At 38.5% G+C, this 16,680-nt stretch overlaps 1 protein-coding gene across 2 annotated transcripts in view; it reads left to right on the top strand.

The window, feature by feature from the left end:
- LOC311531699 (E1A-binding protein p400-like) overlaps window positions 1–16,680 on the top strand; it is a 55,251-nt gene that overhangs the window by 3,071 nt on the left and 35,500 nt on the right. Inside the window, exons 2-14 of one of the 2 annotated variants that reach the window (XM_084649316.1) lie at window positions 2,742–3,055; window positions 6,392–6,577; window positions 7,608–7,748; window positions 8,451–8,526; window positions 9,149–9,168; window positions 9,683–9,740; window positions 11,051–11,137; window positions 11,569–11,940; window positions 12,180–12,316; window positions 14,354–14,523; window positions 14,688–14,862; window positions 14,947–15,083; window positions 16,011–16,197. In XM_084649316.1, the coding sequence (XP_084505442.1) occupies window positions 2,981–3,055; window positions 6,392–6,577; window positions 7,608–7,748; window positions 8,451–8,526; window positions 9,149–9,168; window positions 9,683–9,740; window positions 11,051–11,137; window positions 11,569–11,940; window positions 12,180–12,316; window positions 14,354–14,523; window positions 14,688–14,862; window positions 14,947–15,083; window positions 16,011–16,197 (1,821 nt within the window). In that variant the 5' untranslated portion in view covers window positions 2,742–2,980. Of the gene's footprint in view, window positions 1–2,741; window positions 3,056–6,391; window positions 6,578–7,534; window positions 7,749–8,450; window positions 8,527–9,148; window positions 9,169–9,682; window positions 9,741–11,050; window positions 11,138–11,568; window positions 11,941–12,179; window positions 12,317–14,353; window positions 14,524–14,687; window positions 14,863–14,946; window positions 15,084–16,010; window positions 16,198–16,680 lie in introns of those variants that run through there. The other variant, XM_084649317.1, reaches the window with a different exon arrangement.

Below are 16,680 nucleotides of genomic sequence, written 5' to 3'. Positions count from 1 at the left end.
TGGAGGAGGAGGAAAAATCTGAGATTATCAATCATGAGGTAAAAAACCTTTAGTAACTTGGAATGGGGACACTAAAGGAAATATTAGTGAAAGCACAGACGTAGCACAAATATTTGTACTCATGAGATCCCAAGTTCCGAAGAACAGTGATTTTGCTAGAGAAGTGTTTTTCAAGCAAGTGAAGAATTTGGTGAAGGCCATCAGAAACACACAGGAGGTAAGTAATGTGAAGGAGAAGAATTGGGATGCTTAGTATGTACATCCTCGTAATCATATACATTTTCATTGTAATTTTAAAATAAAGTCACAGTCTTCTTCCTTTGGCAAGTAATTATATAGCAATTAGTGAAATCTTCAAGGTAGTTTAATTACATTGTGGTTTGCTATCTGAACAGACGTAAGGGTTCTTAAAATTGTGTGTGTGGTGTAAAGTCTGTTGCCTAAAGCTGAGGATTCCATTTTCCCCCTATTTAACTACAGCAGCTGTAACTGGATTTTGTAAAACAGTGTCACAAAATGAAAGATGACATGAAAACTTTCTTTCTTAATTAAAAAGCATATATTAACTTTGGGAATGAGATTAATTCTTGTTGATATAAATGTTGATATATTCACCTACGGGGGGGTGCCTTTACTCTGCTTAACTTGAACCATTTTTGTTCTTAATTGTGTCACTTAGCTGTGCTCTTATTTGGATCATGGCCCTTTTGTGACCAGAAGCAAGTTTTGTAATCGCGCAGTGTCCGCTGCTGGCAATTTAAAGCCTAGTTAATTTCAAAACTGAATTGTTTTCCTTCCTTTCCAAAGTTATTAATTAGTTTATCTCCTTAGAAAGTTGTCATACAGTAACAGAAATACAAATGGCTTAATTCTCTTTGTTACCTGTATAGGCTCTGACTCATTTTCTCTTTTCTTTCTCCCTTTGTTCCACCTCTCTCAACCACCCTGCTATATTGCTGCACCTCAGTCATGATCCCTAGTATCAATAAAGGCAATGGTTGAAGTGCCTGTTGTTTATAAAATGTTATGGGTTTCTATTATGGGAAGCTTTGTAATTCTTATATATTAGGAAGGACGTTTAAAAAACCCTTTTGATTTGAGTTGAACTTAATACAAGGGTTCCAGTTGTGATAGGCCTTCACAATTGCACACACTTCCACTGTGATAGAAATCTATTAGAAACAATACATGATTCACAGCAAAATATGCTTTTTCCTCTTATGATTTCAGTGAAACAGCTGTATAATGGAGTATTATCAATAAAATGCTGCATAGTTCTCAGAAATTTTAAAAGGATAATTATTTTCTTTTTTCACAATATTTTCTCTCGGGAAAAGATTGTGACAGAACAAGGCAGATGGAGATATATTCCTGCAACTGCCCACCTAGATACAAGTTAGAAATTGTTTTTTTTTTCATCTTAGCAGCAACTATTTCAAATACTGTTCAAAAGTTCTAATTTATGTATCATCCCAAGATTTTTTCCTTCATTAAATTTGATATGTTATAGAAGAATTCACTACTTTTGACTGCATCTCTCATCAATTAAAAACAATAAAATGTTGCCCCTAAACTTGCATGGCTAGTTTTGATAACAGTACAGCAAACAGCTTAGTTCCTTAGTTTGTTGTTAATTTCATCTAATTTATTTACTTCTGGACTGTGCACTGTTTGGGTTTCCCTTCTCCTGGCATTTTAAGGGGGATTTTGCATCCTGCTTGTTGCTGTACAGTTTTCAGAATAGATCATACCTAGAATTTGTTCAAGTGATGCAAATATGAGAGTGTCAATTACAGAACTAAAGTAAAGATTAAGAGTTATGATCTACCTGTAAATTGCTAAATGCCCTCAATTTCCTTTTAAATCAGTGGGACTTGAGGTGTTCCATGGTAGAACTGGGCCACTCTTGTTAATGAGACCACTCTAACAAGTAAGGGTTTTGGTATTGGGCCCATTGTACTACCGTAAAAATGACCAGAGTGATTCCAGTGAGAATGAATGTCTGGAAAGAAAATGACTGACTGTGAAAACACAGTTATAATGGAAGTTTGTGGCTTCAGATGTTCCTCTTCAACAGCTAATGCCAATGATACAAGGTAAAAGTTTTAGAATAAAGCTGATATACCCACTACTGATACCAAAGATTTATAGTTAATGTTTAATAATGCAAATGACCATGACTAGTCTAGTTTTACCTTTCTCATTAAAGATAATTGCTTACATTATTTTTTCTCTAATTGGAACATTACACCTAATACCAATTAATCTAACATAAAAACTCTCTGGGGTAAATTCCTGGTAACCTTGGTGAGAGTTGCACATCTCATTCTCAGAGCTCTGGGTTGGATATTTTACCCCTCTGTGTCTAATTTGCTGTTTTTCTTAATTGTTGTTTTAGTGAAGTTGTTCCTTTGATCATTTGATACTCTGACTAATATAAAATTGATTGCCTGATTCACATCTCTTTATCTTGCATATTCATAAACAGAAAATTAGTTTATCGTCAGCTTAAAGAGCAGCATTGCTATACAGGACACTTTAAAACACTGATTGCTTTGCAGCTTGGTAGCTGTAGTTTTTTGGTATGTAATTATATTATAGTGATGGTGTCCTGTGATAAAGCAACTTGGTTAACAAAAATCTCTGTGTTTTCCCTTTTGCTATCTTAATATTTCACTAGTTAAATTAGCAGAACGTCAACCCTTAAAATGGATATGTTATGGTTTTCTTTTGCTTTGCAGGTAGAATGCCTCCCACTCCTCCAACAGTGCAATTTGCAGGACAGAAACAAAGCCAACAACAGTAAAATAATCCATCCAAGCATCTGTCTGTGGAAAATGTGGCAAGTTCACACACTCCTCCATCTCAGCTGCTCGGGAGGCAGCAACCTGCTGACGTCTTCACAGTGGCTTTCCCAGCTTCATTGCAGCTTTCACAGCATCAACCACCTGTCGGAGAGTTTCCAGAACAGCCTCAGAAAATGGAGTCCCAGCCACAAAGTATTTCCATCGTTTCGGCTCCATATAGCCACCTCATGATATCTCTTCAACAGCAGGTACAGCCAGCACTCCATGTACAGAGGCAGGTGCCACTGTTACCTGTTGCTGTGTTGGAGCTGGTATTCTGATTAAAACTTCTTTTATACAAGCACTGTCTTGTATGAAATCTATAGAAAGTGTGGTTTTGTGTGTGGTGTTCTGGGAAATGCATGCAGGTTTTCCTCTATTATGTTGTTTGTTTAACACAATTGGGTAGTTCTGTTTGACTGTGATAGAGAGAGAATCCTAGGAACAAAGACATAATGTTGTAATCTTTTTGTCTAGTTTTGGGTCTCTTACCATGTCAAGTTTGAAGGTAGGTAAACTCTGTTCATAGCCTTTCTGCTGCTTTATTCTCTTAAGGATTTACTTTTGTGAAGTAAATATTCCTTAATCTTCTTTTTTCTAGTTGGTCTAATACTCAACCCCAGGAACTTTAAGAATCTTTAGTTTTGTTTTTATTTCCTTTTACTTCACCAAATTAATTTTTATATTTAAGTGTATTTAATACATGTGGAAGGTTTCATTCAGATTGACAGCCTTGAAGATTGAAGTCACCTGCCTAACGTGTACAACATAAGGAGGGGCATGCAAACTTTTTCACAGTGCCCTGACAAGATGAACCCTGTATGTTAGGTCTGAGATCTCTGGGGAAGAGAGAGTTATTGATTTCCTGTGCCCATTTAGTCCTATGCATTTCTGATACTGTCAGTAAGGGAGCAAAGTAGGGCCAATAATCGTGGGTTTTTTACTGGAACTTATTAGGAACCAATGGCTCACTTCAGAGAGCCATCACATAGTAAAACTGGATTTTGATTATTAATTTGTAGATGAAAATCTTTGTGTCCATGCACACTTCACTTATTCTGTAGCTAATAGTATCTGTATTCCAGTTTCTCTTATCATACAGTGGTAGCTCTCATAGGTGCTGACTCCGTGGGTGTTCTGGGGCACAAGCACCCACCAAAAAAAAAAAAAGAGATGTTCAGCACCTGCAGGGCTGGATTAATCTTTTGTGGGCCCCAGCACCTGGCCCAGCCCCGAGGCTCCTCCTGCTGCTCCGCCCCAAGGTCTTGTCCCTACTCGGCCTGTTTCTCCCAAGGCCCCAACCACCGCTTGCACGGGGGTGGGTGGGAGGGAGAGAGGAAGGGAGTGAAGAGAAATACCCGCTGGCAAAAACAAAAGTCAGTGTCTGTGGTAGTTCTGGAGAGAGTGGTGCCTAGGAGAGGGCCAAGATATCTACCTTGTCTTTGCTGGAATTATTTTCTTCAGGACCTAATATATCAATCTGTATTTTGTTGAAAATAATATTTGTCCAGTTGTGATTTAGCAAAAGACTCCAGTAGCGGGTGGTTGCTTTTCTTTCAACTTGGATTTAGTAATGGCCATCAGGTTAAATGGTTGCTTTCAGCTGAAAAATGAAAGGTCTCTGTCTCAAGATGCATCATTCAAACAAACAGTATTACAATCTAGTGGAGGAAAGGGTGATTCTTCAACTGGTCTCTTTTGAAAATTCTGGACTTCAGACTATACCAGGGGTGGGCAAACTTTTTGGCCCGAGGGCCACATCTGGGTGGGGAAATTTCATGCAGGCCATGAATGTAGGGCTGGGGTAGGGGTTGGGGTGTGGGAGGGGAGTGTGGGGTGGGAGTGGAGTGTGGTGTGCAGGAAGGAACTCAGGGCAAGGGGTTGTGGTGCAGGAGGGGATGCGGCGTTCGAGTGGGGGCTCAGGTCGAGGGTTGGCAGCTCAGGGCAGGGGATTGGGGTGCGGCAGGGAGTTGGGGTGAAGGAGGGGCTCAGGGTGCGGGCTCCGGCCCAGTGCCACTTACACTGAGGGGCTCTGGGGTGGCAGCTGTGCACAGAGGGACTAAGGCAGGCTCCCTGCCTGCCCTAGCGCCACATCGCTCCTGGAAGTGGCCAGTACCACGGCCCCTGCGGGAGGGGCCGAGGGCTCTTTGCGCTGCCCCTGCCTCTGGGTACCTCCCCTGAAGTTCCCAGCTAATGGGAACTGCTGGGGCAATGCCTGCAGGTGAGGGCAGCACGTGGAGCCCTGTTCCCTCCTTGCCACCCCGCCCCCTCCAAGGCTTCAGGGAGCGGCGCGGGGCCAGGGTGGACAGGGAGCCTGTTTTAGCCCCACTGCACCACGGGGCTGGCAATCCCACAGGCCATAGTTTGCCCCCCCCCGCCCCGGACTATACACTGAAGAGACTGATAGAGTAATCCTTTGTTGAAAAGGAAAGCAGTATTATGAATCTACTAAGTTTTGCACAGAGTTTCATGAAAAGTTTTGCATAAGAGTCTTATGCAGATCCTTTGCACTGGTGTAAAATTCACTCAGCATGCAGATATCATGCAGCCACCTGCATACTACAGCGAGATGTGCTTTATAAATTCTGATAGGGTATTATATTTGACTTGAGTGAGAGGCATCCTTCCTTTTCTAGAAAGGAAATGCTTTAAAAAGATTTTCTTGGAGGAAAAGAACTTGGGCCTCATGATATCAATTATGCGAGACAATTATCGGAGACATCATTATGAGACATTTATCCTTTTATCTCTAGTAAGAAAAGGCATGAAAAGGTGTGACAGACACTCCTCCAAGGAAATAGAATCTGTTCCATATAATGGTATCCGAGAGGTGGTATAACCTGTTTTGTAAGCAGAGATGCAATTAAACAAAATAAATTATCCCAAACAGTAGTTGTATAACTTGTGTATGCACAAGAGCCAACTAGAGAATGATTACAGATATTCTTAAAAAAAATCCAGTAAATTGTGCAAGTTCATGCGTTGGCACTAGCTTTGCAAAGCTTCCATCTATGAAATGATAGGATAAATGGGGGAACTCCGCATGTAGTTTTCTGCTCTCTATTTTAATGTTAATTTGTATTAAAACTTATTCATCAAATTATTCCCTACTTGGTTCTCAGAATAAGAAAGGAGGATGGAATTGAAATTGTATCTGAGCCAGCCATCAATAATCATTAGTCAGATGTGTAGGCTTTGAAATTTTTTGTTTAAAGTGTGATACGCTGCATTGGGGGGGAAAAGCTACTATGCTGATGATTATTTTCACCTTTTCAAAACATCTATTCTGAAGTCTTCAAGAGAGAGCACCACTCCATCCTGAGTTCCTCTCCTTTTGAGGATTTATGCAAACCATTAATGTTACCTGAACCGTTATTCATATTCTTTATTTGGATAGTGTGATGTAAAATGTGTGAATTGTTTCTGCAGATAGTAATACTTTCTTTCCATCATTCATTTCAGTGAAGAAGTCATGTCTTCTTTCTGTGATCATCCTTTTTTTTTATGTAACAAGAGAACTAAGTATAGTTTTGCATATTTTTAAGGAAACCCAAGTGCATCAACGAATAGCAGACCTCAGGAAAGAAGGTTTATGGTCCCTAAGGCGATTGCCCAAACTTCAAGAGGCTGCAAGACCCAAATCTCACCAGGATTATCTACTGGAAGAAATGCAATGGATGGCAACTGATTTTGTTCAAGAGCGAAGGTGGAAAACAGCAACTGCTAAGAAGGTAATATGGATATGATTCTTTCTAACACACAGCATGGAAAAATAGGCAGCATTCTCATGGTTAGAACCTGGACACTGAGAGTCAGAATGCAAGAGTTTTATTTCTGGCTCTGCCACTGACATTGGGCCATTTTCAATCTCCCCGAGCAAAACAAGCATATTTGTAAACGTGTAAAGTTTGTAAAGCACTTCATAAAACACTTATATTTTCAGAGAATTCTAAAGTTCTAAAAGGAGTGACCTTTTGTCTTAAGTATAGGAACCTAGGTCTCTCATCAGCACTGGTGCTAGGTGATTATATATTGGGGCACTAGGTTATTCTGGTATCCTGTAATGTAGGTGACATGAATGTAGATTAGAACATAAGAAATCTCTTCTCTGTGTCTTGGATTCATTTACGTGATGAAAGACTGCAAAAACGGTTCAATCCATGAGCATTAAATTATTGAGCATTATTCTCTCCTCACCAAGAGATCAGTTAATGGTTACCCTAATATATAATTATGGGCATGTCTACACTGCAACGAAATGCCCGCAGCACAGAGTGTCAGAGTCCAGGTCGGTTGATTTTGGCTTGTGGAGCACAGTCTCCTGGACTAAAAATAGCAGCATAGATGTTGTGTCTCAGACTGGAGCCCAAGCTCTGAACCTTGGGGAGTGGGGAGAATTATACCCTCTCCATCTCCCTGGTTCTCACCAGGTTGCAGAGCCTGGGCTCCAGCCTGGACTTGAATGTCTATACTGCTGTGTTTAGCCCTGCAGCCCAAGCCCCATGAACCCAAGTCAATGACCTGGGCTCTGAGACTTGGCGATAGGTTTTTCTTTATGGTGTAAACATACCCTTAGAGTGTGTGTATTCCTGGTGTGCTTTGCTTAAAGTGTGCGTATGTAGGCCTAGGGTTGTTTTTTTTTTAGTGGTATATCTTTTCAGGGTATATTTTTTTGCTTTCTTCTCCAGTGTGAGGCACAAAGCAAGAAGCATAGAGCTAGCTGGTGCTACACTTTAAAATAAAACTAATGCTTTTATCCAGCTGATCAGAAATGTGGTGTGCTATCATGAAGATAAGAGACTTCATAAGGAGAGAAGAAAGAAAACAGAACAAAATCGACTGAGGCGCATTGCTGCTTCTACTGCTAGAGAAATTGAACATTTTTGGTCCAGCATTAAACAGGTAAATGTATTGTGAAAGTATAAATGCAAAAATGTTTAAAGAGGTAGTGTAGTGCTATTGAAAAGTTATTGGGCTATATCCTCATATGTGGTTGGTTTGGTTTGTCCTGCAGTGACAGAGTAGTATGTTACAGGGATGATCTTGCAGTGTACTAGAGCCAAGGCAAGGACTCAAGTAGTACTTGACATAATTTGGATCATTCCGCAGGCAGATTTAATAGAATGGCATGTATAGAACAGCATCAGGATCTGGGCAGCAGTGCCAAGGAGAACTTTAAAGCCATTTTGGCACTCCTCCCCGTTAATGGAACTCTGCATTATGGCCATAGCTGAAGATCTGGCCCAATATAATTATAATTTCTAAACTGCCTATCACTGTAATATCCAGGTATTCTTCAAGATTAAAGATTCATTAGTTTCTTCTGGAAGGAAGAGCCACCCTTGCCTCAGGATCTCATTTAAAAATCAGTATCTGTAAAATTTCAGAGTTCTACACTGGTTTAAAATCTTCTATATTCGAAGACTTCTTAAAATGACAAAAAGCAGCAATTGTGTGACTTGATTGGAATGAGGAGTGCATGTAAAGGTTGCCTGTCCTGTTGGTGAAGGAATAGAAGGAAATTCATAGTTCTCTTTAAGATTAAATGCAGTTAACTTCATTAATGTTTACTGCTTTCCTTTCACCTCACACTTCCTTTTTTAGGTGGTAGAATTAAAACTGCAAGTAGAAGAAAAAAGAATGAAAAATACCTCAAATGTACAAGAAATTTCAAAAAGAGGTACATGGATGTTTTTTTTATCAAGACATTTTTCAGAAGATTCTCACAAGGTGGAAATGGTGAAAGGCCATCAAAATACTATTTAAAAACAAATGTCTTGGTCATAGTTTTGTATCCTAATTAACTTTTCTCTTTCCTAGTTTAATTAGAACTTTACTTGTGCTGCTGTTAGAATGGATATATTTGAACATAATACCCAGAAGTACCAAGGCTCTCACTGAGAGTTCATTAGCCTGCAGCCTTTGTTGCTGAACTCTTGTTCCTATGTGGGTTTAATATGGCACATCTCATGATTTTCTGAGAGACGGGATGCACCATTTCCATCAAACAAACAAACTCTCTCTCTCTCACTTACTTCAGTGGAGTTGCACCTGCTTATGCCAAAGCTGAATTTGGTCCGAGAATTAAATTTGAACATAAATTAAAGCTATAGGACCTCATTGATTTCAGTTCTTCATGCTTTTTTATAACTTTTTCCTTGGCACATAATCATGAATGATCTCATACATTCTTGAAGAAATTGATTAAAAAAATGAAGAAACATGTTGAATAATTTTCAATAGGATGTGCTTTGTTAATCAGTGGAAAAAATGGTGTCTAATATGCTATTATAATCTTTCAGGTCAAGATACAAGAATTCAGGTAACTACTGTTAAATCAGAATGCATTAGTGAGCTAGCTTACTTATTTTATTTATGCTAATTTTACAGTCCTGAAATGAGTGCTAATTACAGTGAGATTTTTTGTTTTCATGTGGTCAATATAAGACATTCAGATAGTTAATGGTGGTTGTTTTAGTTCATTGTTAAAAATCCAACCTAGTCTCAGTAAAAACATGCTTAAACCTCAGTCCAGAAACTAGATGCATTAGCATAGTCTCCTGTCCCAACACAGTTTCATTTAAGTCAGTGTGGACTCGAGGTGTATAGTTGTCGAGATTAATGCCTGTGTTTGCGGGATTGGGGCCTTGTACTATTGTATAATTATATTTGGGAGGGAGTCTGGGCAAGGAGGGAAAGTAGCATGAGAATTGTCTTTGGAAGTTTTGGAATGGTCTAACGAAATTGCAGCTGCTTACTGATTATTTTGCATCTTGCATGTTGAAGGTTTGGGATTTATAATTTGTGTAAAATAAGCTCTATTTTCTATTGTTTAGGATTCAGCAATATCTGGGAGAAAAAGAAAAGCAATCACATTGCTTACTGATCACGAAGGTCTGTTTTTTTTTTTTTTTTTCCCAGTTGTAGTTATAGGTTTGTTATAAAGCTATCTGTAAGACTTATTTAAATTAGAAATTTAAGAACATAAACTCACTCAAAGACAAAATTGCCCCAAGTGTATGTGTTGTTTTGAAATGGGGCTTACAAGGCCTAATGATTGTTTAATCGTATGCTTGTTCCTTTAGACTTAAATTTTGAAGAAGCTTTTAAGGAAACACATTGTGGAACACGGAAATAATTAGTAAGGAATATCTTCTGCCAAGATGTCCTTGTGATTAAGGCTGTAAGAAAATCATGAGCAACAACTTTGTTTTGTGAACTGCATCTTTTAGCAGACAAAACAAGTTTTTATAGTTGTCACAAATTTCAGCGCCTCCAGCCCTTAGATGCGGCTTCCAGCAGCAAGAACCAGCCTCTCTGCAGCTGGCTCTGTGTGCTTCTACTCCCTGCCAACAAGGAGAACAGTCTGGTTTGAAATGGCATCCCTGTGTTTTGACCACGTGCATCCGGTTGCCACACCACTTACTCAAATTTGGCCTGGCTGCCTGTTCACCAGGGTCAAGCCAAGTTGTTCTCCTTGTCGGACAGGCAGGGAACAGAGATATCTGGAGCCAGCTGCAAAAAGTCTAGCCCCTGCCGCGGGCAGTAGCGTCCAGGGGCAGGCAGTGCTGAAATGAACCCCTGGCAGCCTGGCCCGGTAGGGATCTGTGGTATGAGGGGAGGGATGGAAAGGAGGAGTCTGTGCTGCTGTCACTGGGGCAGGGTTGCCCAGTTAGTGCGCTCCTGCCTGCTCCATGCTGCAATGGAAATTCCTTCCCAGTCTCCTCATGATGGGGTGGAGCAAGCCTGGATATGGGGCGAGGTTGCGGTTTTAGTGTGACCACACCAAAACTGCAGCTTTAACAAACTATGGCCACAACTTTTGAACAAAAATATCACAACTTTCTTACAGCCTTACTTATGATGTGAAAAGCAGCTTATCTTTAATTTCACTGAGGGTAAAGTGGGTGAAACTCACCTATTCCTTATTCAGTAATAAATCTGACACACATCATTTTAAAATGACAGTTCTCAGCCTTCTTGGTTATCTTTGGAGCTACTGCAGGTACAACACAACTGTAAATGCATATCATGTCAGTAAATGACAGTAATGCTGACCTAAGTTGCATTACATGAGGGGCAAATTTGGCTCATTGCTGAGAAAATTCCTAGAGATTACAGTTAAAGTCACTTCTTGTCATTTAAACAGAGAAATTAAATTGCTCACATTTTTTACTCGCAATATCAATAATGCTTGGTTTTAGAGACAGATGAAGAGAATGCTGAAGTGAGAAATTTTGAAAAAGAAAACATGGGTCATCAAACTGAGTTGACTGATTTAGCCAAAGAAGGTAGGAAGATTGTTTATCAATCTTATGTATGAGGGTTTTTCTTTTGTAAAGAGTCTTTCTAGCATAGGTATCTTTCCAATGTGTATATTGTAGGAGACCTTAGGTATCTTTCCAATGTGTATATTGTAGGAGACCTTTTTATAAGATAATGCTGATCTCCTGAAATATACTTGATCTGGAGAAATGTCAGGTTTATTTTTATATGAAAAAAACCTTGGTGTGCATGTATGTATGCATGCATATATAATGTGTGTCTGTGCGCGTGTGTGTATGTATGCAGATATTGTCCCAGTCCACAATTTTTATATCCCAATGGTTAGCACAGCTGAAATGTACATTTTTGAATGGCATGTCTGTATATTGCATCAGTTGTTACTGAAACATGCATCACAGGTACTGGAAACCTCATGATCTTTATTACTTTTGTTCAGAAATGGAAGACTCTGTAAGTGAGAGAGCGAGCCCTCTGAAGGAACTAGTATTCATAGAGTCACTCCTCAGAATTGATCAGCATGCGAGTACAGAGAAAACAAGTGCTGCAATGAAACACATGAGAGACATAGTAGAGGTTGCTGCTGCTGCAGAAGTGCTGTTACCTAAAGACAGTGCTCGAATCACAACGACAGTAAAAGGTGATACTCTGTCCCTGTTGTATGGGACTCTTAGAGAGTATCAGAAGATTGGGCTGGACTGGTTAGTGAAGTTATATAAGAAGAATCTCAATGGTATTCTGGGAGATGAGGCAGGACTTGGCAAAACTACTCAAGTCATTGCCTTTTTCACACACCTGGCTGGTAATGAAGGTATGAAGTGTGAGTTTTTAGTTTTTACTGTAAACCCATATACATAATGTCTTCATTGTCAAATATATGTCTAAAGAATAAAAAATAATTGTTCTAATCTGTTCCAGTCATGAAAATCACGGTAGAATAAATAAAGACTTCTGACTGTAAGCTTTTTCTGTTTGTGCATCAGTTTTTAATGAATTGTGAAGCCATGTGCATTTTTCTCTAATACATGTTGTATTTATACCTCCTTGTAGGTAATTGGGGTCCTCATCTTGTTGTTGTTCGGAGCTGTAACATACTGAAGTGGGAGATTGAACTGAAACACTGGTGCCCTGGGTTGAAACTTCTTCTGTATTTTGGCAGCCAAAGAGAACTTATAGAAAAAAAACAGGTATTGTAAGAAATCCATGCACAAAACATGTTGTTTGCAGTAGCATAGACATGCCAAAAGAGGCAGCAAATTATGACCAAGAAACAAATCTCAGAAGTGTCTGGATGGCTAATTTAGCCTGTTTGATAGGGAGTTTTTCCATTGACCTCAGTGGGTAGAAACACTATAATAATATGCAGATTTATAGGAAGCAGTTTGGAAAGAGTCGATTGTAAAGAGAGAGAAAAGAGTTATTAATGACTATCTGTTACCTCAAGAGAAGACACTTTGTATCTACAAGTTGTTTCCTGCTCCCTGGTTAATTAATAATGGATCCAATTATCCCTATAGATGAGAGTTTTACAAAACTTAAAAGAACATGAATCATTGTGAGTTAAATTAACGATCAAGAAATAAAAACACTGCAATCCAAGATCTTCTAAATATAGCTATGCAGCAATTTATTCTGAGATTTATATTCTAAAATCACAGAATGGTAAATTTATTCTAATACTTTAGTCTTTGAGTAGATGATTTTGGAATTATTGATCCTCATTATGGATGAGTGGTGCCTCTTGATGTAGGTGGGTAGATGCTTTAGTTCAGATACCCTTCTATAAGGTGGTCTTACATCTGTATTCTTTGTTGTTCTCTGATTATGCAGCAGTCTCCTTTCAGAGAGAATGAGAGAGCGTGTGTGTGAGAGTGAGTGAGCAAAAGAGCACTAATCGTGGTTTTGCTTGTGACCTGCACTTCATAGTTACCAACAGGAGCGGCTTTACAGTGGCCAGCTGATGCAGTGGCCAGCTGATGATCTGCTTTCTTTTTCGGTTTCAAGGTTTACCAACTTTATGTGCAAAACAAATAATAGAGTTTTCTCTGATTCTTATTTTTTAAACTTTCACAGTCAAAGAATGTGTTGGACATCTGCTGAGAATATTCTGGTTGTGCCATATGAGGCTTTTTGCAAAAGTTCTTTGGGCCTTCTGTGGGGATGTTGTCCATCTTTTTTAGTTGCTGTTGTTTGACTTCACTTCCTCTTCAAGTTGGAGGTCCTTCATAGCAGTGTATATTTCTGACTTTGTGCAGTTTTCCCATCCTCTCTGATGCTTTTATACTCCACGGAATTCACATACGCATTTTCTCTTGGCTTCATACGGTGCCAGAGCAGGAGACAGTTAATGAAATCGCAGGTCATGACAGTTATATGTCTCTTTACCTTGTGTGTCTTTGTTGACTTTTCATTTCAGTCATGTAGTTAAAATTATTTGTGCTTTTGTGTTTCTAAATAGGTTCCCTAGTTTGCATTTCCCCAAAATATCAAGTCTCTGGTTACTCAAGTGACTAGCAACTTTTGCAGTCAAGTAGATAGTCCTTGTGGCCCTCGTTGGTGGAATCAGCCTAAAGATTTTCACTTGGCTTTACAAGATATCAATTATTTGTCAGGTTTCACTCCTATTAAATTGAATACTATGGATATCTTTATTTTTAATCTCTTAAAAATATTGTAATACTTTGCTTCTTATTTAAACTAAAGGCTTGCTTCTGTATAATCAAAGCCTTGCAATTTCAGCAAATGATTTTAAAACATAATTTAAATTTAAATGGACTTCCTTTTACTATCAGGTGTTTTTGGCTTGCTAGAAAGCTAGTTGTTTTTAACTTGTTTTAGCATGGCTTACAGAAGCAAATTTTGCTGAACAGAGAAAAACAACCTCCATTAATTATGTCCGAGATTATATATGATTCTCAAGGTTAGGCAGAAAATTATGCCCAGGCACTGACACGTTTAAAAATAATCACTGTTATTTATTAATCAGTATTTATCTAGTCATATTGATTATATTTTATATTATTGTGTTCCTAATAGCTTAGCCACAGTCCAAAATTAAATAAGGCTGATTTACAGTACACTCTTTTGAATGTAAAACTTTGCATGTAAAAAGATTGTGAAATAATATATTTGAATCCCAAAAGGAGACCCACTCACCAATCTTTATTCTTCATTCCAATAAAAAAGAGAATAAAGATTAAATCTTTAAGATTTGTATGTTTCAGGAGTTGATGAAACCCAATAGTTTTAATGTATGTATCACCTCATACAAGCAACTGTTTAAAGGCCACCAAACGATGAGGAAAATGCGATGGAAGTACTTAGTTGTAGATGACGTGCAGAAAATCAAAAATCTGACAGAGAAGCACTGGGAGGCACTCTTCCATCTCCAGAGGTCTGGAACATTAATAAACTATTTCCTCTTGCATGTCTCTATCCATTATTTTGTGATAAGTTTTAAACTTATTTTTTCTTTTAATTTGTTTGATGTGGAAATTACTCTTTTTAAATTATTAAATTCATTTGTAATCCTAGAGTTGTCTTTCTTATTGTTCACAGCCAGCATCGTTTGCTCCTGATAGACACTCCTTTGCCCAATGCGTTGAGGGAGTTGTGGACCATGCTGCATTTTCTAATTCCAGGAATTTCCGTACCTTACCTGGATTTCCTGGTTAAAGCAGCCAATGAGGGGACCCAAGATTATTGCCATAAAGTGGCTGCGAGATTGCACAGAGTATGTCCACCTTTAAGATACTCTTTTAATCCTATTGTGAGTTGCCACAGGTAAATAATCACTTACTTATCTTTATTCTTTTAGATAATTCAGCCATTTATTTTGCGAAGATCCAAAAGACATGTTGAAAAACAATTACCAAAGAAATATGAATATGTGCTGAAATGTCATCTTTCTAATCGGCAGAAGGCTATGTATGAAGATGTGATATTACAGCCAAGGTAAAGCAAACAAATAGTGAGTCATAATGTTGCCTTTATTAGAGTGAGAGAATATGCAAGTTTTCTTACTGCAAATAGGAACGGAGATTGGTGGCAAGGGAGATGCTTTTGAAGTGAGCCATCCAACTTAAATCTCTTGACTAAAGGACATGTCATAATAAATGCAGTAATCATTTAGTTTAACATTAATTTACTTTTTCTGTCTTTTTATGTTCAAAATCACAAATGTTTATTAAAAATATATTTAACAGATTGTTCATGAGCAGGAAAGAGTAAATTAAATTGACAAGTAAGTAAAACAGATGAGTTACATATAATTACAGACAGTGGGATGATATGCAAAGTTTCCCATAAGCATAACATGTGCATACAAATATGTGCATACATACTACACCTCAGATCTAGATTAAGTTCTCAAGTGATTTTACTAGCTGAAAGACATGCGAATAACTAGCATAAATATTATTTGACTATTTGTCTGAATTGCTGTTCTTTTCTGCAGTGAACTTTTCAAGTTCTGACTCTCAAGAAATTGAGGTATTAGGTCAGGTATTAAAATCTAAGGCCTGATCTTGCAAACGCTTACTTACATTCATAAGTTCTGTCATGTTAATAGTTCCATTTAAGGCAATAGGACTACTCAAGAGATTAAAGTTATGTTAATGCTTAAGTGTTTGCAGGATCAGGACCTAAGCAGTTAAAGTTCTGCTAGCTTTGCTTAAACTTCAGAGGAATTGTGGAAAAGATTTTCCATAAAACTTTTCAGAAGTTTTTGATCTTACGATAACTCTAGAATCAGCAATTAATGAAAATGCTACCACGTCTATTATCTCTGGAATGGTTCAGAGAGATAGAAAGGCTAGGCTACTGGAAACTAACTTTTCTAAATCTAATTTTGATTTAAATTTATTTTCATTTAATGAATAGAATCCAAGAAACTCTTAAAAATGGAAACTTTGTTAGTGTCCTTCATGTTCTGATGCAGCTCCAAAGGATCTGTAATCATCCTGATCTGATAAAACCGAGGCTTTCTGGCTCCTCCTATGTATCAGAGACACTGGAATATACAACTGCTTCTCTAGTACTAAAGGTACTAGAACGGGATCTTTGGAAGGTTAGTGGAAAAGTTAAATGTTAAAAATAATCCTTGTATGCTTGGTTTAACACTTAAAATTGTTTTTCAAATCTAGCTGGAGACATTAAGTGTGTGTTCGCGAGTGAGAGTGCGTGCATGTGCCCTGAGTGCCCTAATCACTATACTATGGAATATTTTCATGTGGGGCTCCTTCAGTCTTTCTTATTGAAGTTATTTCATTTTAATTAAATAGATGAATAATTAAATATTCATTGGGCCCAAGATAGAGTTAGAATGATTATGTAGCATAGTGGTTAGGGCACTCACCTGAGAGGTGGCAGGTCCCTGTTCAAATTTCTTCTCCTGCTCAGGAGAAGGGGAGACTTGAACTGGGGATTTCCCACATCCCGGGTGAGCACCCTATCCACTTGCCTAAGGGTTATAAGGGAGGTGTGTCATTTGCTTCCCCCCCGCCCCGGCTGTTTTGTTTTGGGCCCAGTCAGCCAAATGCCTATGTTGCTC

Source organism: Lepidochelys olivacea, assembly GCF_965140295.1.
Source record: "Lepidochelys olivacea isolate rLepOli2 genome assembly, chromosome: 15".
In the NCBI taxonomy this organism is placed as follows: domain Eukaryota; kingdom Metazoa; phylum Chordata; order Testudines; family Cheloniidae; genus Lepidochelys; species Lepidochelys olivacea.
The sequence above is the reverse complement of the archived record's forward strand: the minus strand, read 5'-3'. Positions and strand labels throughout refer to the sequence as shown.